This window comes from Rattus norvegicus, chromosome 2 (genome assembly GCF_021556685.1).
Source record: "Rattus norvegicus strain SHRSP/BbbUtx chromosome 2, alternate assembly SHRSP_T2T, whole genome shotgun sequence".
NCBI lineage: Eukaryota > Metazoa > Chordata > Mammalia > Rodentia > Muridae > Rattus > Rattus norvegicus.
The window spans coordinates 7,415,577-7,442,362 of record NC_141535.1 but is presented as its reverse complement, the minus strand read 5'-3'; the positions used below and the strand labels follow the sequence as shown (position 1 = coordinate 7,442,362).

The 26,786-nt window shown below is 39.6% G+C and overlaps 1 protein-coding gene across 12 annotated transcripts in view; it reads right to left on the bottom strand.

Moving 5' to 3' along the window:
* The window catches only part of Skic3 (SKI3 subunit of superkiller complex), a 113,295-nt gene that overhangs the window by 54,517 nt on the left and 31,992 nt on the right, over positions 1 to 26,786 (bottom strand). For all 12 annotated transcript variants that reach the window (XM_087617429.1, XM_087617447.1, XM_087617439.1 and 9 more), the window contains 14 exon segments: positions 13,400 to 13,540; positions 12,609 to 12,710; positions 11,243 to 11,382; positions 9,158 to 9,244; positions 8,612 to 8,715; positions 8,025 to 8,151; positions 7,236 to 7,415; positions 6,463 to 6,587; positions 5,481 to 5,734; positions 4,171 to 4,273; positions 1,029 to 1,205; positions 789 to 933; positions 576 to 654; positions 427 to 488 (listed from right to left, as the gene is read on the bottom strand). In XM_087617429.1, the coding sequence (XP_087473555.1) occupies positions 427 to 488; positions 576 to 654; positions 789 to 933; positions 1,029 to 1,205; positions 4,171 to 4,273; positions 5,481 to 5,734; positions 6,463 to 6,587; positions 7,236 to 7,415; positions 8,025 to 8,151; positions 8,612 to 8,715; positions 9,158 to 9,244; positions 11,243 to 11,382; positions 12,609 to 12,710; positions 13,400 to 13,540 (1,826 nt within the window).

The following is a 26,786-nucleotide window of genomic DNA, read 5'->3' as shown; positions in this document are numbered from 1 at the left end:
AGGAGGAGGAGACATAAAAGTAGGAAGGGAGAATCATTGGATGAGGGAGGAGAGGAGGAGCATAGGGAGCTGGATATTCTCAAAACACATTATGTATGTGTATTGAACTAGCAAAGAATAAATTAAACAACATCATCCTGACAACCACATTTACACAATCATGCAGAAGCACACATGCACACATACACTCAATAAATAAATATAATATTTTTAAAAGCACACATGCACACATATACTCAATAAATAAATATAATATTTTTAAAATAAGAAAGACCCTTCCTCAACACAATGAAAGGTGAGAACCAACTCCCACAGTAATCCTCTAATGTCTATAAGCACATCTGCACACACGAAATGAATTGATTTTAAAAGCAAATTAATACACCGAATTTTGCAATTCTATTTGCAGACACACAGAGCACTTACAATTTGTTCTGCCTGGATTGATTTGATGAAACAGTGCTGAGCAAGGGCATAATTTCCAACTCCTGAAACATATAGAACTTAAAGTAACTGAACTTTGTTGCCTGAAAACAAACATCTTGTAAAATAAGAAAAGTTTACTCAATTCTCACCATGGTAACATGTAACCACACCAAGAGCGTTCCAGTATAAGTGATTATTACTGTCCAGCCTCACTGCCTTTTTCAGACACTAAAAAGAAGTGACATTAATTTATTTCTTGAATATCAGCAGTTATATAAATATAGTTTAATGTTAAAACAAAGCATTAATAACATCTTTCATAAAATCACTTGTTTTTGTAGTTCATAAAAAACTTTCCATACATGCAAAGATTTCTCCAGTAACTCAGTAAGATCATTCATGCTGCTGCCTGTTTCTGCTAGATGCTGTGCTTGACGGTAATAATTAATTCCAAGATCACACCATGTATTAGATGTAGACATCAATTTTAATGCACGACCATAACACCTGCAGAAAAATAGAAATGAATGGTATGGGTGTTTTCAAAATCGAATGTTCAAATTCAACTCTGATGTGAATGACTGGTGATCTCCATAAGTCACCTTCCTCCAAGATGCAGGAGCTCATCTTTCCGTAAGACTTCTTGTCCTTCTTGCTGGCCGAGAAGGGCTCCTGAGACACGAACATTCACTTTAGCTGGTGAAACGGGGTGCAGACAAGTGCATGCATCCCCCATGAGCTTCCAAAGACAAGACACATCAGCTCGATGCTGTAGGGCCCTGTCAGACAAACAAAGGCTTTCAAAATTGTGTTCAAAAGTCTGTCACTCAGGACTCTGTATCCTTAAAACAAAAGAACTATATGCAGTCCTGACTGAGGGCAATGTCAGGCTCTGAGCATGACTCACTGGTCACTTTTTTAAAAAGAGAACATGTATTTAATGCACAATTTACGAACAACCTACTAATAATACAACAGAGTATGTTGAAAAGACATAGAATTTCATCTGACATACATGATGACCTGTTTACAGATTCATTTTACAAATGCACTTATAAATAACAGATATTCAGCATGGAAACTCAAACAAAACAATGAACAGAAATGAGTAGCATAATGATTTAATAATAAATACATAAACAAATAAATACATGAGAGTGCTGCTAAATGCTAAGGCATTATAATCAAATGTAGACTTTATATTCCTAGCCAATGTACTTCAAAGTAATAGAAACTTGACATGTAACTGTAAAGCTATTAATTTCAACCCATAAAAAGCTACACTTACAACAAGTATTTATAATTAAATCCAATAACATGTACCAGAAAACCCCAAAACTTTGGGATGCACTATAAAAGTAAAGCTTCATAAAATACTGTTCTAACAGTGCATGGTATGCTTCTATAATGTCACCACTCAAGTCAGACTAGACTACACATGACTTAAATCCTTTAAGAAATAGAAAATCCATTGAAAAAAAAATCTCTCTAATAAACGTCAAAAGTATCAGGGATTATAATTCATACTTATGAAAACATTGCGATATCAATTCAATATCAATTCAATCATACAAATCTTATCCATGTAGTAGTGTCTCTACTTCTTGAGTTAATGCAACAACAGCAATGAGAAAATCTTTATAAAGTAATTGTCTTCAAATCAACATTCCAGTCTCTGTTCATGTAACACCTTCTGCAAACCTTCAGATCATTGTAACAGCTAAAGAATCAAGAGCTATCCAATTTGGTAACCACCTCTAATTTTCAGGAATATAAATTTTCTTACACTTCATCAGCTGCTCTTGCAAGTAAGTCATCATGAGCACTAGAAATTTTATCTTCTACTTTACATTAGTTAATGCACTACTCTTTGCTGATGCATAAGACTCTGAAGTTTCTAACATTCTTCACAAATAGTTGGAAAAACCATAAAGGCGGCAAGGAATACGGAATTGGATAGACAACCCAGTACTCCCATGATGTTGACAAAGGTATTGGCACAAATTGTCTCTTCAATATTTTCTTCTTGTTTTGATGCTTATTTGCAAATGCTCTCAGAAAGTACAGAGGCAGGCAAATGTCATCTTCTTTCCATTTACAAGTGTTAAAATTTTAACATTCTTATTCTTTGTAAACAACAGACCAACACAGATTCTTTTTATGAGTATGATTATGATTATTGTTACAGTTATTGTTCTTTATTTACATTTACATTTCAAATGTTGTCCCCCTTCCCAGTTTCCCCTCCGCAAACCTCCATCCTATCCCTCCCTTCCCTCAGCCTCTAAGAGGGTGCTCCCCACCCACCTAGTCCTGCCTCATCCCCAAGCATCCTGCACTGGGACATCAAGCCTCCGCAGGACCAAGAACTTCTCTGCAGCCCAAACGCATGTCTTTTCAGCTTTAATTTAAAAAAAAAACAAAACAAAAAAAAAAAAACAAAACAAAAACAAGCAGCTCAGTGGTACAGTTGCTCTTGAGATCTTACTGAGACTTTCTTTGAAGTCGCTCTCCTCTTGCCTTTGTTCCCCAAGTGGCTTGGATTAAAGGCATGTAGCACTGTACCAGGATAATCTGTAGACTTGTTGCCTCTGTGTGTGTGTGTGTGTGTGTGTGTGTGTGTGTGTGTGTGCTCTTAAATGCGCGTGCGCACACACAGGCACACACGCACACACGCACACGCACACACACGCACACACACACGCACGCACACACGCACGCACACACACATGCACGCACGCACACACGCGCACGCACACACACACGCACGCACGCACACACGCACGCACACACGCACGCACACACGCGCACACACGCACGCACACACGCACGCACGCACACACACGCATGCACGCACACGCGCACACACGCACACACACACATGCACGCACACACGCACACACACGCGCACGCACACACACACGCACGCACGCACGCGTGTTCACCTGACTACAGAGGCCGTCAGACATCCTGCTCTATCCCTCTCTGTCACATTTTCTGGAACTGGGATGGCACCCAGTAAGACTCTGTGCTTCTTGGGCTGGGCCTTCCAAAACAGCAGAGTTAGAGGCACATGTGCAGACACCCAGCATGAGTGCTGGGGATTTAAACACAGGTCCTCATACTCGCCCAGCAACTGCTCTTACCTACTCTTACCTGACAGCCATCTCCATGACCCCTACCTAGTATGTGGACTATTTAAAGTCATCTATCACAAAATAATACATTACATTTCTATAACATTTTACATCTAAATTTCCCGGATTCTTTCTTACTAGATTCACCACTTTTGTCTTACAGCTTCTCTCCAGGATTAATGGGAAAGCTTGTTTTACCTTCAGCCCATCTATAGGCTGAAACAGACCCTGCTGAGGAGTGAAAGCACACTACATATGAGAAGTTCCACTCCGCTGTCAGTTGTAGCCGAGAGCCACCATGTCAGGATCAAGGGACACTATCACTCCCTTCCCTTAGCCTCTAAGAGGGTGTTCTACTAGTAGTTGCTGCGTCCCTCCTCTCTGCAGCATGACAGCCACTACAAAGACCACAACAAAGTCTTTCTCCACACGTAAAGTTAATTCAGTTTGTATACTATAGAATTAGTTGGCTAGTCTGTTATTATTCTTTATGCTTGACAGTCTGAATAATTGCCATATCTAGCAGCATAGGCATAAAACTGTATCCTAAATTTAGCTTTATTATACTACCAAGCAAGTAAGAGTGCTAAACAAAGATGGTACTAACCGGGTGAAATATCCCAGAGCTTGCTCCACATAGTCCACAGCTTTCCCGTCCAGAAAATCCACTAAGGCCGCCTTCCCCAGCATCAGGTGGCACTCACCCAAACCTGCAGTGAGATGACGATGTGTACCATTAAGATATACAAAACAAACACTTAGAATCAACATTAGATAAATCGTCATTCTTTTAAGAACATTTCCCATAAAACAACAGTATTATTTTATAAAATTATCTCTAAATGTAATCTTGATACATTTAGAAATGATCTCAAATGTCAAGGTTCTCTTGCAATAAAAAAGCACTGAACTCAGAGGAAGTTATCTGTACAGAGTTGCCTTAACTACAGACGCCTGCTTAAAAGCAGTATTTGACCTTTTATATTAAAATCTGTGTAACAATACAGTAAAAATTAAATAGAATAATAAATTCCTCAAGTGCCAGGAAATATTTCATAAACATAAGTTCTTTCTCTTGAGGAAACTTTTATAAATGGAAAGAGGGAAAGAGGAAAAAGAAGAAAAGTGATTCCAGCTGCAAAACAACCCAGGAGCTGAAAAAGACCTGCTCACATAGCAGGCTTCAGTTTATGAAGGGGTAACAGCTACTATAACATAAAAAGGATTAAGATATTCTGGGAACATAGAAATAACAAAACATGGCATAGTGGTTTGAATGAAAATGGCCCCCAAAGGTTCACAGGCAGTGGCACCATTAGGAAGTGTAGCCTTGTTGAAGTAGGTGTGGCCTTGTTGTGGGTAGTGTGCCATGGGGGCTGGCTTTGAAGTTTCAGATGTTCAAGCCAAGCCCAGTATCACTACGTCTCTCTGCCACACTCAGATCCAGATCCAGAGCTCTCAGTTACTTCTGCAGCACCATGGTCTGCATTGCCCATGCTTCTGCCATGATGACAGTGAACTAAATCTCTGAATTGTAAGCCCGCCCCAGTGTTGTCCTTTATAAGAGTTGCCGTAGTCATAGTATCTCTTCACAGCAGTAGAAACCCCAACTAGGACACATAGCATCAGAGAAGTTTATTTGGAAGATATATTTGGGGTCCAATAGCTTTTGTTCTGTTTGTCTAAGAGTTAAATCTCTATGTATTACCATTTATGAACTGCTGAGGAAACAAAACTTGATCTTTTATAAACAAATCAAACCAAGAAATTCTTAATAAGAAATTTTTGTCAGATACTTGCTATATTATTTATTATTATTTTCAAGTTATTTAATATATGTAGGTAGAAAATTTACTTAGAGGTTCTATAGTTCAGTATTATTAAATTTTCAAAAAGGAAGTTTTGAAAAGAAATTACCTTTTAAGGCAGGCACATAATCTTCCTCCTTTTTAATGATCAGCTGATACTGTGCAATGGCTTCCGAATACCTGCCTAGGATTTGCTGAATGGCTGCCACTTTAAACACACTGTATGTGGAGTCAGGGCTGAGCTCACTGGCTCTTGTGAAGGACTTCAAGGCCGTTGTGTAGCTACCCCTGCTTAAGTATGCCTCTCCTAATGACTCCCAACAATTGCAGTCCTTGGGGTCCGCCCTTAATGCTGCCTGTAAACTTAAACATTTAAGAAACAAAAGTTAAAGAACTACATCCACATCTAAAAGGAATGTATAAATTAAGCAATACAATCAAATCATCCATACGTCCTCTGATTTGCAAACATGGAACTTAAAACAATCTTCCCTCCTACTTTTACAATTTGAATGTTTTTAATAGTAAGAAAACTTTGTGAAGCAATTTTTAAAAAATAAGAACAAAATGCTCTTTTGGGAAAATGCTGACCATGATGCCTTTTTCTTTGTTATCTGACAGAGTTCCAGTTTCCTAACCTGCCAGGATAAGTGGGAATCTCGGTTTGACTGTCAGTCTATCAGCCTGACAGGCCTCCTACGGAACACCTGAAATACAGTTCAAAGCGAATGTTTAAAATCAATCACATATGAACCTCACCCTTCAAGTTGCAAAGGTTTCCCTTCCCTAAGCCAACAGTTATCAATATAAGAGCAGAGATCTCAGCTTTTATTCCTGAAATGTCTCCTGAGAGACCTAACCGCATTATGATGCCAACAGAGAGTTAACTGGCTAACTCCACAGTACAGGCCTTAACCACTTCAAATTCTACTGCCTTGCAGGCAATAAGCACCCAATTAATCTAGTAAATTTTGTTACCTTTCCCTCAACATGCATCTTGGTAAGAGGCCACTTATAAAGGTCCTGTGATTAGCAAGGAAATTTAAGCAGGCACTACACTGTTTAAATGTAAACATAGTAAGACACCTTACTCAGCCACTGCTTGAGAATGGTGACCAGCTTTCAAATAGTATAGGCCTCGTCTCAGCCACGCCCACTTCGCTGCTCCTGAGCTTGCCTTTTGGGTTACTGCTGTCAAGATCGCTAATGCAGTTTCCTAATGAGAAAATATCAATGTCAGGGACACCAAATATAAAAATACAGAGCAATAATACATAAGAAACAGACAAACTTTCAGTGCCCATTTCTAGTTCTTTTAATTTACAATGAAATACGTAAAACTAATTTTAATAATAAATGAGAAGTCAGGAAGTTAGAAAGGACTGAGGCCAGATCTAAGGATCTTATGTGAAAGCTGAAATGGGGAGGGTTCCTGTACCCCAGCACTGTAGAACAGGGATGGGGACCAGACAGAGCCCTGAAGCTCACTAGTAGGCATCCTGGCTGAACCAGTGAGCTTCATGTTCAGTGTACAGTCCTCTCTCAAAAAGTAAGAGTAAAAGTATCAGGAAAAGACACCTGACAATGACCTCAGGCCCATACACTTAAGCACATATACCCATGAAAGCCACGCATCCAAGTGTATAGCCATGTAAGAGCACATACAGAAAACAGACAAGTAATTCAGTATCTATCTACCACTGAAAAGAAAATGTAGTTTATAAACAAATACAAAGATATTTCTTTTTACCTATGAACAAAATGAAAAAACAATGATAACTTTTAAGTAAATATATTATAAAAACCATTCCCATTTATATGCTAGGGTAAAAGACTAAGAGACAAAAGTGGTCATGAGACAGACCGTGTCTTCAAGCTCTACGCTCAGGTCAACTGCAGCAGCTCCAGACTCAGCATCGCTGTCATCCAATTCAAATGCTTTCCTGTAACAGCCTCGGGCTCTATTTCTATCGCCAGCCACATCTCGGTAATAATGGCCTAGGTAGCAGAAAACTTTACCCATGTGTGCATCCAGTCTTGCGGCCTTGGAAAGGAACATCGACAATGCAGCATTAAAAGTTCACATAGTATATATGCACTGATACAGCACACTGGTTAAAGGAAAGAAACTGCTTGATTAAAAGTACAGAATTACGACAAACAATCCTTTAGTATGAAATTTAAAACAGAAGCAAAAGCTGGTCCACACTGCCTGCAAAAATTAGACATGATAAACTAACAGTTCTTTGGTAAAAACAAATATAAAATTAAAGCCATTGTCAAATTACTACGCTTTCCTGAGAAGATCAGAATTTAAGACATAGATGTTAAAAGCCTATAAAAACAGTAAGCTAAAAATCTAGAGGTATGGACCACAAACTACAGAGTCATCAGCTAAAAGAGCATTTCCTCCACAGTCACCATGGCTAGACTTCTATAACACAGATTTCTGAAACAGAACTTTTATATTTTCATCATGTAAATTTTTACCTACAAAAACCGACAGAATACTCTCACAAAACCTCTTCTATTAGACAGGAAATTTGAAAAGATACTTCAGTAGCTAGTCATTTTAAATAACTAATCTGACACCATTTGATTGTTTAACAAATCTCCACTCTAAACAGAACATTTAGCAGTAGTGCTGGTTTACCTTCAGAAAGTGGTTAAGAGCCTTTGTTCTGTCTTTTCTTGTTTCTTCACCCATGAGCCAGTATGTCAACCCAAGCTGGTAATGATATTCAGCAACTTCAGCATCTTTCTCCAGTGCTCTCTGGAAACTAAATCACCAAAGGGAAGTGAAAAGGAGTATTGAATGTGTAAGAGTGCGTATGTGTGTGTGTGTGTGTGCGTTTAATTTCACTTCTAGCATAGGAACTATACATTTTTCTGTAATGAATTTCTAATCTAACTAGTTCATCGTAATGCTTACTTAGCCAAAGTAAGATTTGGCCCTGTGCTTCTTAAAAGCTCTTTTTCAATAACATAATTTTTTGCTTATTATAGTCTAAATTCTGAAGTTGTGACATGCTTTTGATTTGGGAATTTCCTTATTTATTTTATGCATATGGGTTGCGTGCACGTGCGCGCGCACACACACACACACACACACACACACACACACACACGTGCCACAGAAATCTACAATTAGACCTTCATTAAGCCCATTTTGAGTTATTGTGATTATTCCCAAAATATCATAGGATATTACTGGAGCACAGGCAACCTACAAAGTCTTACCTCGTTTCTGCTTGCACATAGTCCTTCTTAGTAAAATGAACATAAGCTTCAAGAGCGTGAGCTTCAGACAGATCAGGGTAAGAGGCTACAAGGTCTTCCATGATCTGTGGAGGAGACACTTGTCAATTCCATTAAAAACCATTAAAAACCAATGGGGCTGGAGACATGGCTCATGAGTTAGAGTGCTGGTTGTTCTTCCAGAATCCCAGGTTCAATTCCAAGCACCCACATGCTGGCTGTTAACCATCAGGAATCCATGCTCTTTCCTGACCTCTGAGGTCACAAACATGGCATAACATACATACAGGAAAGATACCCAAACACATGAAATACAATAAAATATTTTAAAATAGCTTTTGAGTTTAATTTCTTAGTTGGCTATCTTGTTCAGTTTTTTTATTTTATATTTAATTTTACTCTATTTTTGGATCTTGGTACCAAATTTAGGGCCTTAAACTTTGTAGACAAATACTATACCACTGAACTAAATCCCCAAACCCTCTTTTAGACCTCAAATAGTACTCCACTTGAAAGAAAAGGACCAACCTTTGTAGCTTTGTCTATAGCACCTGTATTCAGACAGGCCAGGCCTTGGAGAACCAGCAGTCCCGGGGTATTATCTGTGTCAGAAAGCTAGATGAGAAACAATGGATAGTTGTTACAAGGCTCTCCAGACAGCTTGGGGGTGTCTGCTCTACTTAGGAAGCACAGAAGAGCAAGGTCGGGAGGATGGAGTCAGAGGGTAGTCCCCTCACTATCCAGTTCCCAGCATTCAAATGGGGACGTTTCAAATAGAGCAGCTTTGCATGACTGCTACCCAGCTACAGAATCATAAACTCAGATGCTGTTTTCCCGTGTATATATCCACCATTTTGCTAATACTCCTCAGATGAATTAAACAAATGTCAGTTACTATAACTTCTTGTCTGTGCTATTTCAGCATACACATCTAAGATAAAGTTATTTGTAAATGGCAACCTTACTACCATTCTCAGATCCAAAGCCAAGCCAACTGTATGGCTCTCTTAGCATCAGATTTCCGAGCTGACTCAAAGAATTTAAGAGAAATATTTTAGCCAAATTTACATATATCTCAGTTAGATGGTAATTCCTTTAAGTTTTAAAGTAACTTTTAAAGAACAGGGTCCCCTTCTGTTTTCCTGCTTTCTTTACAGTCTAACTGTGACAGACCATTTGCATAGTGTTACAATGTTACGTTCTTATGAAGTAAATGTCCTTGAGCTGCCTGACATTCTCTCTGGTCCTGTGTCAACATGCAGGGTAGATGCTTGACCTGACCTGGGTCTGATGTTCTGCTGATATATGCTATTTGTCATGGTTGGGTCAGACTACCTTTTCTACCTGTGGAAGCCACAGATCCTCAACACCTACACCTCTTTATTCACTTAAGATTATACAATGGAGCTTTCTAGTCTATTATAGCACTTTTCCTTATCACATAGTACTTAAACCAAGAGAAAGTTCCCTTATCTGTTTGGCTATCTTGAGCAGTTCATAGTGTGGCATGACTAATGCTCTCACACTTTACAGTGTGTCCCTTATACTCAGTAATGTGTTTTCAACAAGCTGTTCTGATTTTTTTTCTTTGTGGTACTGTTGCACTGGAACTTAAACATATTTAAACATTAAACAGTACATGCATTGTTGCCATTGGTGGACAGCTATGATGTCTCCAGCCAGTTCCCATGTCTCCTTAGTGTGGTTCTTTATAGTTTCTGTGCTTTCTAGCATGACATGATGCTTTGCACTCAACAAGTTTTCTTTTTCAGATATGCAAATATAAATTCCTTTAAAAACTTTTCTCTATGCATTAGGAAGGTATTCATGAAGCATCTACACAAGGTACACACTGAGGAAAGACAAGTAGAGATGCTAGGTTTTCTGAGACAGGGTCTCAATGTGATTCTGACTGGCGTGGAACTCATAATGCACCACAGGTCGGCCTTAAACTCATGACCATCATTCTGCATGAGATCTGTGTTGGGCTAACAGGCATGAACCACCACATCCCAATACTTAAAGAGTTCTTGAAGGAGGCCAATGGCTGATGTCACTTTAAAGAAATGACATAGAATGCAAAATCCTTTGAAATACACAAAGCAATGATTTTTAAAAAATTGCAATAAATATCTTCCAAAGTTCTCACTATCATCATCTGCCCACTATGTTCTCACTAAGGAATTTCAAAAGCCTGAAGAAATCGGTTCCCTCTTTTAAAAACAAACCAACATCTGTGGATGAGGCAAACATTACATTTTTAAACAAGAAGCTATTTAGTTATTAATTGTTCAATAATCTGTAAAACATTTTCTAAGGAAAAAGTCCTAAACTGTTAATAAGCAAGTAGTGCTACTTCAAAAGGACAGAAACGAGATGGGAGAACAGGCACTGAAACAAAGCTATCACGAGAACTACTGAAGTACTAACCGTAGGCACACAGATAACAAGGAGGTCTAAGAGTGTCAAAGATTTCTGAGAGTATAGACAGACACTAAATTTGTGAATGTAACTCAGAATGTATGGTGGTAAGCATGTAACGGGAAAGAAGGCTGGCACCCAGTACCTGGAAGCAGAACCCGAGAGGGAAGGTTCAGACTACAGACTATATACCTGATCAAGGATATGCACTGCCTCCTCCAACGATGCACAGTCTGAGAGTTTAAGCAAAGCCTCTGCTTTCAGACGAAGACAAAGATTCTTCTGATGAAGACTGCCACCTGACGCACCGAGGTTATCTATGGTCTTCAGAGCTGACAAGATTAAGAACATAGAACGCAAGCTCCAGAGATTCAGTTTGCTTGGTTTTTGAAAATGGCATGGGGCCAGTGAGACAGGCTAAAAGACAATGGTGCTTGCCCAGCCTGACAATCTGACTACAGTGCCCTGGACCATGAGATAAGGGAGACAGAGTTCTACAAGTTATCCTCTGCCTTCTACACTTATGTTATGGCATGTGTACATGTATCCTTACAAAAAGAAAAAAAAAGAAAAAAAAAAAGGACGGCAGAAAGGGACGAACAAAAGAAAGAAAGAAAGAACAGAAGGAAAGAAGGAAGGAAGGCAGGCAGACTAAAAAGAAAACTTTTAATAAAGAATGGCATGACTGCTCTGTAGTTAAGAGCACTGGCAGCTCTTCCAAAAGGCCTAGGTCTGATTTCCAGCACCCACAGGGCAGATCACAATCATCTATAGTTCCTTTTCCAGGGGATCCTGTGACCCTCCTTCTGCCCTCCACAAGCAATGCATGAAATGATGCATAGACATACATGCAGACTTTCCCATATATATAACATAGAGTCAATCTTAAAAATATAAGATTTTCTTAAAAAAAAAACCCATAATACACTGTACATACAGTGAGCAAAATTCCTATTATAAATACATATATAATTATAACATATAGAGAGAAATGAATAATTCAAACACAAATAAACTCTCACATTCTTCTAGAAAGACCTGAATTTAAAACTAAACACCTGAATTTAAGACCTCTATCTTCCCACGGTATACAATAAAACTAAAGACACTTAAGAATAACAGTGGTACTAGTCCTCTGCAGTGAGCAAATTCAGGGCAGTGGAAGAGGAGAGAGGCTGAATTAGAATCCACTCTTGAATGCAGAAGTTTGGCAACTAACTGGGTTGAGAACAAAGAATTATCCCTCATCTATATCTATCACATTAAGAATTCATGAAACTCCTAACCATACCAAAAATTTCTTGTTGGAAAGGCTGAACATCCATACCTAACCCCACACCTTAAAGATAAATATACTAGCAGACATACAGACAAATATACTACCAAACATTCATACAGATTTGTCATTGATTTCTCTTCCTCAGTGCAATTTAAATCAACCTCAAGTTTAAAATTAAAAAAAAAAAAGTCCATTGTAACAATAGTATCTTTCTCAAGTTGACCAAAACAAACAGCATCAGTCCCCATTATGTGCAAACACAAAATCCATCAAGAATACCTCGATTGCAAGAAAGAATAGCTTCCTTAGGTCTGTGCACTTTGACTTGGGCTTCTGCTAGATGACACCACCCAGCTATGCAGAGAGGGCTTTCCTTCAAGCCTAGAAGGATGAGGTAATCACAAATACTGTGGGTTCCAGGAATCAAACTCATGTCTGCATACTTACAAGCACTTCCTGACTGATCTACTCCCCCAGCTGTCTAAAACTGCAAATCAGAGTATAATACTTCTGTGCTTTCATGGGCTCCTACTCTCCTCAGCATGCAGTGTAAGCTTTTGAATAATGCTTATAAGGCCATGCTCAACCTTACTTCCTGTCCTGTCCCATACCCAAAATCCATCCTCAAGCCTTAATTATAGACCTACCCTGAGCAAGTTTTCCTCTTAGCTCTACCAATCCATAAATGTACTCCTTGACCTCACTGTCTCTACCACACACACAGTAAATCAACTCTCCTCACTCTGTCAGACATATCTCAGCTTGAATGTAAGTTTATCCAAAACACCACACCTAGGATGACTAAATTAAGCCTCTCTATTTCTAAGGTGTCACTGTGACACATAAAGTAGAACTTTTCCACACTCTTACATTGAAAAGTTGAAATTCAAATCTAAGACGCAGGCTCCAGAGTGTGTGTGTGTGTGTGTGTGTGTGTGTGTGTGTGTGTGTGTGTGTGTGTGTGTGTGTGTGTGTATACATACTAGTTAATCTCCTTACATGAGGCTAATAGTCCCTACAGACTGATTACCTATACACTCATAATATGCCACATGGTATACATTCATTACCTTCTGTTAGATGACTGATAGCATCTTCATACTTCTTGTCTTGTAAAGCTCTAATACCTAAGCCAATAAGGCCTGGACCACTTTTTGAATTCATTTCCACTAGCTTATAACAATACTGGTGTCCCTCATCTGTCAGGCTCCCTGAAAGGAAAAGCGAGCATTATAAACATGCATATTTACATACATGTGTGTGTGCATATACATATATACATACATGAACACCAAATTTTTAACTACCAATATCTATATACAAAAATGTCATATTCATATATACTTTACCAAATCCTGACTTAAGGAAGTAAAAACATAAATAAAGCAAATACAGAAAGCACTAAAGCCTCATTAACACATTTAAACACTGGAAGTAAAACTTGTTTACATACAAACTCTGAAACTAAATTCATGATCAGAGGTTTCAGAGGAGAAAACTATGGCTCGTAGTAGGACTATCACAGAGCCATGACTTGCCAGATCTCTCCCCTATTCAACTTTCAGCAGTATTACCTATGCAGCCATATTACTTAGTATTTACACAAAAGAAACAGAGGACCTTACTGGTTTCCTGAGGCAGTAATTCATAGCTAGAGGCACAGCACTGGAATCTGGTGAACATTTTCTGTACCCTACTATCAAAAGATGCTGCACTAGACTTACAACACTGACTGAAGACTTTGTCACACTCTTCTCAGGTTTACATATTCAGCAATGAACTGCACACATTTTTTAATCAAATGATTTTTGCCTATATAATAATATGCATTAATTATCCAATGCTGTAAAAATCTTAATTTATTTTAGTAAAACAATTTAGTTAGAAAATATATTTTTGTATAGTTCCATTCTAATTTCTAGAAATTCATACCAAAAAGAAATGAAAAGTGTGATTTATCTTTATACTTAATGAGGAGCACTCAACCCCTTAATAAATTGTTTAATCACACAGTGAAGTTCTTAAGAAGTGACTAAGACAGACAAAACAATATAAGTGGAGAACAAATAAATATAATTAATATTTTAAAAAACCTATTGTTTTAACATCTATTGTAAAATAACAGCTCTAAACCATATATGGAGTCACTGACTCAATCATAGATATCAAGAGTAAATTTTTAACGTAATACCATTATATTTCAACATAATGCATATCAGATGCATATCAATGAATAATTTGTAATGTTATATATTGATGTAGAACCTCAAATTAGCAAAAAACTAAATATTCACAATAGCTCAAAGAATTGAAAATTCAAATTTAATTCAATCTTTTAAAAAGCACCGTATGATAAAATATGAAACCAGACTGAAATAAATATCACTTTGATCAGTTATTATGTTTCCAAACTTGACTTTTTTTTCTGTCAAGGCTACCTCACTATTATCTCCACAAATATGAATTTCAAAACATGATGCAACTAGTGCCATGCTAAAATAAGTAAGAGTAAAATTAAAAAAATAAAAAATAAAAAAGGGCAGAACGGGGCCCTCACGTACCCTGGCAGTCGGTCGCTCTCTCATGAGTTCCAGCTCTAGCAGGCCATTGGAACTAGTTATATTTTATCTCAGCAGCTCCACGATACCCGGAGCAGCAATGTCTCTACCCATCTAGTTCCCAGGCAGGTCACTACCACACCTGTTTCATACAAGGACCACCTATCTCTCAGTTCTCTTACCATGAACTCTGCTTACATTTCTAGTATCTACCCCCTGGTCCCAGTGGCAGCTACCCTCTTGTAATTCTCTGCTGCTGGTCTGTTTATATTCCCAAAATCCGCCCCCTAATAGTTATGCTATAAACTCTATAGCATCGAGCTATAAACTTGATTTTAACAACCCATTAAAATCAAGACTCAACAAACCACAACTTAACAATCAGATTTACATGTTAAATTCTCAATCTACAATACATTCACACAATAAACTCACAACAGATTGATAAGGATATAAACCGCCCACCTAGATAAGATAAATTTGCTTACAGAAATTCATCCTAACTACTTTGGCAATTCAAGACCACTTGGATCTGGCTCATCCTTCTCTGTCTCCATCTTGATTCCTTCTCCTTCTCTCCAGCCTTACAAAAGCTTTGTCCCCGCCTTATTGGTTTTCCTGTCGAATCATGGTCTTGACCTAACTTGTGCCAGTCCTCACCTGCATAATGACATCTACCTACAACATGCCCTCAATGTCCTCCTTGGCAATGCTGTGGCTAAACAAGTGTTTTACTCTGAGCTGTCTCCCTGCGCCCCAGAACACAAAGTCATAAGCCTTAATGAAGCTGTTTTCTGCTTGAATTTAAAGAGTCAAGAGCCTCCTTGTCTTGTTGTATTTCAGGTACAAGGCAAAACAAATCAAAAGGGTCATTTAGCACATATACACAAAAAATACCTTTTGACAAGTGGCAACCAGGAAGTTATTCAAACTCTGTTATATGAAGCTTGACAAATGAGTCATATTGAAAATGAGTATTGAGGCTCTACACATCAAGCAAGCCCAAGAAGGATTGACTACACTTGTCCTTGGGGGAGAGAGCACAATGATGAACTGTTGTGAAGCAGCAAATTGGATGGATACTAAAGTACTCTGGGGAGTAAGGGTATACGGCTTTTCATGGACTTCCATGTTTCTAGAAGCTCTATATTCTCAGAATAAACAGTTTGGCTCAGGATGATGAAAAGAGAAATCATGCACAACTTGGCACTGTCCTGTAATAACTATTCATTTCACCCCCAGAATAACCATTTTCCTTGGAACATACTTACAACTGGAGTGCTCCATCCCACAGCTTATTACAACAACTCACTAGAACATGAACTCCCTGGGTCTTACCACACATATGAGCAATTACCCATCCCCTAGTCACCATGATACAGAGAGCCCTTTCAGTTCTATCTACTATCCATACACAAATGCTCTTCAGGAATACTTTTGTTGTTTCGTTGAGACAGAGTCTTATGCAGCCCAGGCTGGCCTCAAACTTGGTATGCAGGTGGCCTCCCTCCCCTGTGCCGTCTTCCTCACCCTGAGATTACAGGCATACACCACCATACTCAGCTTTTAAATCAATAGGTTTTCTCATCAGTCAACATAACCCTTTACTATGTCTTTATTGTCCTTCACACACACACACACACACACACACACACACACACACACACACACACAAGCATTCAAGTACACACGCACACTGCCACCTCCTGTTTCCCCAAAACCCCCAACTTAAAATAAAGCCTGGGCCTCTTGCAAGTTAAACAACTCACTTATCAATCTGTCCCATTCTCAGTGCAATACATTTTAAATGCCCATAGAATGATTCTGGTTTTTATTTTATTTGATAGTCAGGGTTTTACAGCATTTAATTTTTGTTTCTGTTCTATTCAATTTACTCTAGAACAAAGTCTAAGTTAAATCTCAAATCCATTTTATTGCAAACCTCAAGGAATGCTAGTAAGTGTGCATTTTGATGAATCTTAGGTTTGAAAGTGTCTCATTTTTTTAACCTATAATTCACACTAATTGAGGAAGGAATCGAATATCGGAGAAATTACTAAATTTACATGTGAAACTCTGCAGAAGGACATGAATCCATTTGTTCCTGCTGTTCTATGATTCTAGAATACCAGAGCCATGTCTATTTTAAAAAAAAAAAAAACATTGTAGGCAAATTCATGCTTATTGAGGAGGCATTCAGTCAGTTTTCCAAAAGAAATGCCCAAATACTTACCTACACCATTTGGAGCAGACAATGGAGAAAATGGTGCTAAATAGAACTAGAAAGAAAGTAACGACCAGGCATTAAGTCTCAACAGCAACTTAACAGCCACAAAGGCCACATCCTTATGTCACACACCGGCTCTTACCCTAACCTCTAAAAAAAACTGGATAATTTTGAAATAATGTTTCCTATGAGATGAAAATCAAAAACATGTATCTTCTTGTGCTGACAGGTCTTATCTTCTTCCAAGGGCTTAACACAACATTTGTCGTGTTCACTTATCTCATCTTTCAGTGGTCTAGAGAGAAGACATCACCATAATCCTCCTGCTGCCCCTCTGAAAGTTTGCTGCCCCATCACAAGCTTCCCTTCCACTGCTTTTCCCATAAATGCAGTTAGTACAGGGTTCCTTGGAAAGTCAGTTGGATGGTGTTTTGCTGAGGCAAACACATGAAGGAACATTTCATTAAAGTGGACAGAGGTGTGAAAAGATAAGGCAGACTCGTGAAAGAATGCTTGCTGAAGCAGACACAGGAGAGAGGATGTTCTGCTAAAGCAAGTATACATGAAAGACACCTGATGAAAGATTCTTTGCTAATGACACACCTATATTGGTCCACCTTACATTTCATAGTGTACGGCAGTTTCTTGCTGCTTCCATGAACTGATTAGATGCATGCGCTGGGGCAAGGCATGTGGAGGATACATAAGGTCCTTTGGAGCAATTCCCACCTGTGTTGTCTGGAAACTGGCAGTTCAGTTCACAGGTTAGCAGGCAGCAGCAGCTCTGTCCACTCACAAACAGTTCATGGATACACCAGCAGTTTGGAGGGTATAAGTAGGACTCCGCAGAGGGATGGAGAGAGAGCTTGGCCTGCTCAGACAGCTAGCTGTGTAACTCTTCGGAGTCTCAAGTCTTCAGTGATCTTCCCTTTCCTGGGAGAGGCACAGCTGAGAATTTCCGGCATCCCTCCAGGTCCCTCCTGCTGACTCGAGGTCACTTCACTGCTGTTGCTATCCAGACTCTACTGCACTGGACTGCTGGTGTATCCATGAACTGTTTGTGAGTGGACAGAGCTGCTGCTGCCTGCTAACCTGTGAACTGAGCTGCCAGTTTCCAGACAACACAGGTGGGGATTGCTCCAAAGGACCTTTCTAAGCAGGTCCTCTTCCCACCCCATCCCCTGCCCCGTATCCTTTCTTCCCCACTACTTCTGCTGGGTGGTGGGCTTCAAGGGAGGTTAAAGCATTTAAGAACCATCATTAAAAATGTTTTGAAAAAAATTAAAGTTACAGTAAAGTTCCTCAATTACTTTTCTCCTTAAACTTCTAATTACTACAATTTTCTCCATCACTACTTCAATTCAATTACTTTTATTTAAAATGACTTTTATTTGCTTTACTCACAGAGGAACAAAATGACCCAAAGCCCACCCCAGGAGGACTGACAGCTCAGAAACCAGACACCTGAAGAACACTGCATAATACACTTCAACAGTTATAGAGTCCTTTCCAGATAACTCCACTGATCTGTGCCTTGTCTAGGCAGCTCAGATTGCCTCAGAGCATCTTTGAGCAGTCTTTTAAAAAAATTAATTAACTTTAATTATTTAATTTATTCACATACCAATTGTTCCCCTGCCCCATCTTCCCTTGCAGAATTCTTCCCCTTGTTCCCCCTCCCCTTCCGCTCTGAGAGGGAACCCCCCCTCATGTATTCCCCTCATGGGGTGTCAAGCTTCTACAGGACTAGGAGCATCTTTCGCACTGAGGCCAGAGAAAGCTGTCATCTCTAAGTATGTGCCCAGGCCTTGGACCAGACTCCGTGTGCTCCTTGATTAGTGGCTTAGTCTTTGGGAGCTCCCAGTGGTCCAGGTTAGTTGACACTGTTGGTCTTGCTTTGGGGTTTCCAGCCCCTTTGGGATGGGGACACAAACCCACCTTCAACGTTTTCACTCAGCAGTCTTTACAGCTTATATATATAGGCTTGGTGAGGGAGAGCTGTACCATATCTGGTCGGTTTCAGGGACTTACAGAAACCGTTTACTGTTTACTTCCTGCGTTTAAGGAGCTTCACTGAAAGACGGAATGTTTTTACCTCCCACTTAGATTATCTCTTCTAATAACCCGTGTCTTAAACTTTATCTTCTCTTCAAACTGGGTTTTAATTTCCTAGGAAACTGCTATAAAACACCTACAGGCAGCATATTGTTTTGTTGTTGTTATTCATGTATTTAGTTTCATAGATCTATTCAACCATTCATTGTCTTTTCATTATATAATTTCACTTACATGAAAGATAATACTGATAAGTAAGGATTTACCATGGTAATTTTAATGGCTTTGTTTGATCTCTAGATCCTTTGCTCTTCTATTGCTGATTTCTTCATGGTAGGGACCTTTTCTCTAGTACTCAGTTTCTGGTTTTTTGGTTTTTTATTTATTTTTATTGGATATACTTCTTTATTTACATTTCAAATGTTATTCCCTTTCCCAGTTTACTGTCCATACTCCCCCTAACCTCTCCCCCTCCCACATAAGGGTGTTTCCTCCCCATGAACACCCCCTTACAACCAAACCCCAACATTCCCCATCACTGGGGGTCCAACCTTGACAAGACCAAGGGCTTCTCCTTCCACTGGTGCCCAACAAGGCCATCCTCTGCTACATATGCAGCTGGAATCATGGGTCAGATCTTTGGGTAGTGGTTTAGTCCCTGGAAGCTCTGGTTGGTTGGCATTGTTCTTATGGGGTTGCAAACTCCTTCAGTTCTTTCAATCCTTTCTCCAATTCCTCCAACGGGGTCCTGTTCTCAGTTCAGTGGTTTCCTACTAGAGTCACATCTGTAATTGACATGTCTGGCTGTGTCACTCAGGAGACATCTATATCTGGTTCCTGCCAGCATGAACTTCTTAGCTTCATCAATCTTACCTAGTCTTGGTGACTCTGTGTGTGTGTGTGTGTGTGTGTGTGTGTGTGTGTGTGTGTGTGTATACACATATATATGGGGCACTAGTGGGACAGGCTCTGAATGGCCTTTCCTTCAGTCTCTGTTCTAAACTTTGCCTCCATATCCTCTCCTATGGACATTTTTATTCCCCCTTTTAAAAAGGAGTGAAGCGTCCACACTTCCTCTTGAGCTTCACATGGTCCGTGCTCTCTCTAGTCTCTCTCTGCAGGCACTCGGAGCTATGAGTATTCCCCTAAGTACTACTTTCATTGTGTCCCATAAGTTGGGTACATTGTGCCTTCATTTTCATTAAATTCGAAGAAGTCTTTAATTTCTTTCTTTATTTCTACCTTGCCCAAGTTTTCACTGAGTAGAGCGTTGTTCAACTTCCATGTGTATATGAGTGTTCTGTCGTTACTGTTGTTATTGAAGACCAGCCTAACTCCATGGTGGTCTGAGAGGACGCAGGGGATTATTTCTATCATCCTGTATCTGTTGAGGCCTGTTTTGTGACTGATTATATGGTCAATTTTGGAGAAGGTACCATGAGGTACTGAGAAAAAGGTATATCCTTTTGTTTTAGGATAGAATGTTCTATAAATATGTCTTAAATTTATTTGGTTCATAACTTGTGTTACATTCTCTATGTCTCTATTTAATTTCTGTTTCCATGATCTGTTCATTGATGAAAGTGGGGTGTTGAAATCTCCTACTATTGTTGCATGAGATGCAATGTGTGATTTGAGCTTTAGTAAGGTTTTTTTTTTTTAATGAATGTAGGTGCCCTTGCATTTGGAGCATAGATATTTAGGATTGAGAGTTCATCTTGGTGGATTTTTCCTTTGATGAATATGAAGTGTCGTTCCTTATCTTTTTTGATGACTTTTAGTTGAAAGTCGATTTTATTCGATATTAGGATGGCTACTCCAGCTTGCTTCTTCAGACCATTTGCTTGGAAAGTTGTTTTCCAGCCTCTTACTCTGAGGTAGTGTCTATTTTTGTCTATGAGGTGTGTTTCCTGTATGAAGCAAAATGCTGGGTCTTCTTTATGTATCCAGTCTGCTAGTCTATGTCTTTTTATTGGGGGAATTGAACCCATTGATGTTGAAAGATATAAAGGAATAGTGACTGTTGCTTCCTTTTGTAAGAGGTGGAATTATGTTTGTGTGTCTCTCTTCTTTTGAGTGTCTTACAAGAATATTACTTTCTTGCTTTTTCAAGGGTGTAGTTTCCCTACTTGTGTTAGCGTTTTCCATTTATTATCCTTTATAGGGCTGGACTTACAGGAAGATATTGTGTAAATTTGCTTTTGTCATAGAATATCTTGGTTTCTCTATCTATGTTAACTGAGAGTTTTGTTGGATAAATTAGCCTGCCTGGACTGGCATTCCTGTTCTCTTAGGGTCTGTATGACATCTGCCCAGGATCTTCTGGCTTTCATAGTCTCCAGTGAGAAGTCTGGTGTAATTCTTATAGGTCTCCCTTTACATGTCACTTGACCTTTTCCCCTTACTGCTTTTAATATTCTTTCTTTCTTCTGTGCATTTGGTGTTTTGACTATTTTGTGAGGAGAGGAATTTCTCTTCTGGTCCAATCTATTTAGAGTTCTGTGGGCTTCTTGTATGTTTATGGACATCTCTTTTTTTAGGTTAGGGAAGTTTTCTATAATTTTGTTAAAGATATTTACTGGCCCTTTAAGTTGGGAGTCTTCACTCTCTTCTATACATATTATCCTTAGGTTTGATCTTCTCATTGTGTCCTGGATTTCCTGGATATTTTAGGCTAGGCACTTTTTGCATTTTACATTATCTTTGACGGTTGTGTTGATGTTTTCTATGGTATCTTCTGCCCCTGAGATTCTCTCTTCTATCTCTTATATTCTGTTGGTGATGGCTGCATCTATGACTCCTGATCTCTCCCTAAATTTTCTATCTCCAGGGTTGTCTCCTTTGTGCTTTATTATTTCTGTTTCCATTTTAAAATCCTGGACAGTTTTGTCCAGTTCCTTCACCTATTTGGTTGTTTTCCTGTAATTCATTAAGGGATTTTTGTGTTTCCTCTTAAAGGGCTTCTACTTGTTTACATGTGTCATCCTGTATTTCTTTTAAGGGAGTTATTTATGTCCTTCTTAAAGTCCTCCATCATCATCATAAGATGTGATTTTAAATCTAAATCTTGCTTTTCCGGTGTGTTTGGATATCCGGTATTTGCTTTGGTGGGAGAACTAGGCTCTGATGATGCCAAGTAGTCTTGGTTTCTGTTGCATAGGTTCCTGCACTTGGCTCTTGCCATCAGGCTGTCTCTGGTGTTAGCTTGTTTTGCTGTTTCTGACAGTGGCTTGACCCTCCTATAGGCCTCTGTGTCAGCACTTCTGTAGACCTGTTTTCCTATTTTCTTTCAGCAGCTTCTGGGAACAGGTGTGTAGGCACTCTTGGTGACTGTCTTTCAGCTCTTGGTACAGGCAGGAATCAGAAGAGTCCTACCCCGGACTGCTCCTAGGTCCCTGCACACAGGGGGCACAGATGGCACTAGGTGATTCCGTCTTAGGTCAGTAATGTGGGGTAGTCTCCTCTGATTTCTCACGAGTGTCCAAACTTCTGAGGGTCCAGCTCTCTGGATTTGGGCACAGGTAGCTATTTGACTGGTTCAGTTCAGTTCCAGGCACAGACTAGAACTACAGGTACCTACAGCTGACTACTCCTATATTTCTCTGTCCAGAGGCACTCTGCAGTTTCCTCTTGGGCCAGGGATGTGGGCAAGGGTGGGCAGAAGTGCACTCTGACCTGTGGTCTCAGGATGGTCTGCACTTCTGGGTGTTCAGCTCTCCCAGCCACGGGACATCTTATTTAAAGGACTTAATACTCATTTCCTTAGTCATAAAATCAGTTACTCAGTCTACCACAACAGTCTACAAAATACTCCTGTCTGAAATATTCTTTCCTATCTTCCCATCAGTCCTCCTTCCCAATCCTCACCCTTTTCTTCCTCTTCTCAAGCCAGACTGCACTGTCCAAGAGTCACTCACCTCAGTCTTCTGTAATATCAATCACTCCATTACACTTAACAAACTGCATACATAGCTTTAGTTTGCAGATTCCCATTTACAAACAATTGATGGGATTTGACTATTTTGAAAATAATGTTACATTTTTCATTAATTTTTCATTTCTATTATAACATTATATTTCCATTCATCCATCCTTTGTATCAAGATATCATATTCCAAGCTCATTCACTCATTATGATGTCACTTAGTTTAATCATTCTAGTCTACTGCCTGGACTAGACCATCCTAAACTTTATTAGTTTAAGCCCCTGTAGTTCAAAAAGTAATTCACTCTGATAGTTTTGGTGCTCTTTGAAAATAAGATTTCGGAACCCAAAGATTGGGGCACTGGAGTGGCAGGTCCCCCGCGGTCAAGACACCACCTGGACCTGAAGGGACCAATCAACAGTACTCTGCACCCAAATCCCGTGGGAGGGAGAGCTAAAACTTCAGAGGGGCAGACACGCCTGGGAGGCCAGAAGAGACTACACTCTGCCCACATTTCTGACTGCAGAGGAAAACACCTAACGCCATCTGGGACCCCGGTGCATGGTGGATCCCAGAAAAGGTGGCGCAGGCCCTCCTAGTTGCTGCCCTCATGGAGAGGTCAGAAGCAGCCCACCACGAGGAACTTGAGCCGCGGGACCAAAGGTAACACGAACTTTTCTGTTCCAAGCCACCTGCCTGCTGGACTCAGGACACAGTCCCACAGGAACAGCTGAAGATCAATAGGCAGGAAAGACTACACTCCCAAAAGCAGAACACTCTGTTCCTAAAACTGGCTGAAAGAAAACAGGAAAACAGGTCTACAGCACTCCCTACACACAGGCCTATAGGAAGGTCTAGCCCCTGTCAGAAATAGCAGACCAAGGTAACACAAGAGACAACCTGATGGCTAGAGGCAAGTGCAGGTACCCAAGCAACAGAAACCAAGACTACATGGCATCATCGGAGCCCAATTCTCCCACCAAAAAAACACTGAATATCCAAACACACGAGAAAGCAAGACCTAGATTTAAAACCACATTTGATCATGATGCTGGAGGACTTCAAGAAAAACATGAAGAATTCCCTTAGAAAAACACAGGAAAACATAAATAAACAAGTAGAAGCCTATAGAGAGGAATCACAAAAATCCCTGAAAGAATTCCAAGAAAACACAAATAAACAGTTGAAGGAATTAAAAATGAAAATAGAAGCAATGAAGAAAACACAGAGAGGAACACTCCTCCATTGTTGGTGGGATTGCAGACTGGTACAACATTCTGGAAATCAGTCTGGAGGTTCCTCAGAAAATTGGACATTGAACTGCCTGAGGATCCAGCTATACCTCTCTTGGGCATATACCCAAAAGATGCGCCAACATATAAAAAAGACACGTGCTCCACTATGTTCATCGCAGCCTTATTTATAATAGCCAGAAACTGGAAAGAACCCAGATGATCTTCAACAGAGGAATGGATACAGATAATGTGGTACATCTACACAATGGAATATTACTCAGCTATCAAAAACAATGACTTTATGAAATTCGTAGGCAAATGGTTGGAACTGGAAAATATCATCCTGAGTGAGGTAAACCAATCACAGAAAAACACACATGGTATGCACTCATTGATAAGTGGATATTAGCCCAAATGCTTGAATTACCCTAGATGCCTAGAACAAATGAAACTCAAGACAGATGATCAAAATGTGAATGCTTCACTCCTTCTTTAAAAGGGGAACAAGAATACCCTCGGCAGGGAATAGAGAAGCAAAGATTAAAACAGACACAGAAGGAACACCCATTCAGAGCCTGCCCCACATGTGGCCCATACATATACAGCCATCTAATTAGACAAGATGGATGAAGCAAAGAAGTGCAGGCCGACAGGAGCCGGATGTAGACCGCTCCTGAGAGACACAGCCAGAATACAGCAAATACAGAGGCAAATGCCAGCAGCAAACCACTGAACTGAGAATAGGACCCCCGTTGAAGGAATCAGAGAAAGAACTGGAAGAGCGTGAAGGGGCTCAAGACTCCTTATGAACAACAATGCCAAGCAACCAGAGCTTCCAGGGACTAAGCCACTACCTAAAGACTATACATGGACTGACCCTGGACTCTGACCTCAGAGGTAGCAATGAATATCCTAGTAAGAGCACCAGTGGAAGGGGAAGCCCTGGGTCCTACTAAGACTGAATCCCCAGTGAACTAGATTGTTGGAGGGAGGGCGGCAATGGGAGGATGGGGAGGGGAACACAGATAAGAAAGGGGAGGGGGGAGGGGGATGTTTGCCCGGAAACCGGGAAAGGGAATAACACTCGAAATGTATATGAGAAATACTCAAGTTAATTAAAAAAAAAAAAAAAAGCACAAAGGGAAACAACGCTGGAAATAGAAAACCAAAGGAAGAGACAAGGAGCCGAAGATACAAGTATCACCAACAGAATACAAGAGATAGAAGAGAGAATCTCAGGAGCAGAAGATTCCAGAGAAATCATTCACACAATGGTCAAAGATAACGGAAAACGGAAAAAGCTACTGGTCCAAAACATACAAGAAATCAAGGACTCAATGAGAAGATCAAACCTAAGGATAATAGGTATAGAAGAGAGTGAAGACTCCCAACTCAAAGGACCAGTAAATATCTTCAACAAAATCATAGAAGAAAACTTCCCTAACCTCAAGAAAGAGATGCCCATAAACATACAAGAAGCCTACAGAACTCCAAATAGATTGAACCAGAAGAGAAACTCCTCCCGTCACATAATAGTCAAAACATCAAATGCACAAAACAAAGAAAGAATATTAAAAGCAGTAAGGGAAAATGTCAAGTAACATATTAAGGCAGACCTATCAGAATCACACCAGACTTCTCACAAAAGACTATGAAAGGCAGAAGATCCTGGACAGATGTCATACAGACCCTAAGAGAACACAAATGCCAGCCCAGGTTACTGTATCCTACACAACTCTCAATTGACATACATGAAGAAACCAAGATATTCCATGAAAAAACCAAATTTACACAATATCTTTCTAAAATCCAACGCTATAAAGGATAATAAGTGGTAAAGCCCAACATAACTAATCATCTTGGGGACAAAACAAAGAGAAGAAAACACACAAACTTAATATCACAAACAAACATGAATATAACAGGAAGCAATAATCACTATTCCTTAATATCTCTCAACATCAATGGACTCAACTCCCCAATAAAAAGACATAGAATGACAAACTGCATACGCAATGAGGACGCTGCATTCTGCTGCCTACAGGAAACACACCTCAGAGACAAAGACAGACACTACCTCAGAGTCAAAGGCTGGAAAACAAATTCGCAAGCAAATGGTCGGAAGAAGCAAGCTGGAGTAGCCATTCTAATATCAAATAAAATCGATTTTCAACCAGAAGTCATCAAAAAAGATAAGGAAAAACACTTCATATTCAAAGGAAAAGTCCACCAAGGTGAACTCTCAATCCTAAATATCTATGCTCCAAATACAAGGGCACCTACATACGTAAAAGAAACCTTACTAAAGCTCAAAACACACATTGCACCTACACAATAATAGTAGGAGATTTCAAAACCTCACTCTCATCAATGGACAGATCATGGAAACAAATTAAACAGAGACAGAGACAGACTAAGAGAAATCATGAACCAAATGGACTTAACAAATATTTATG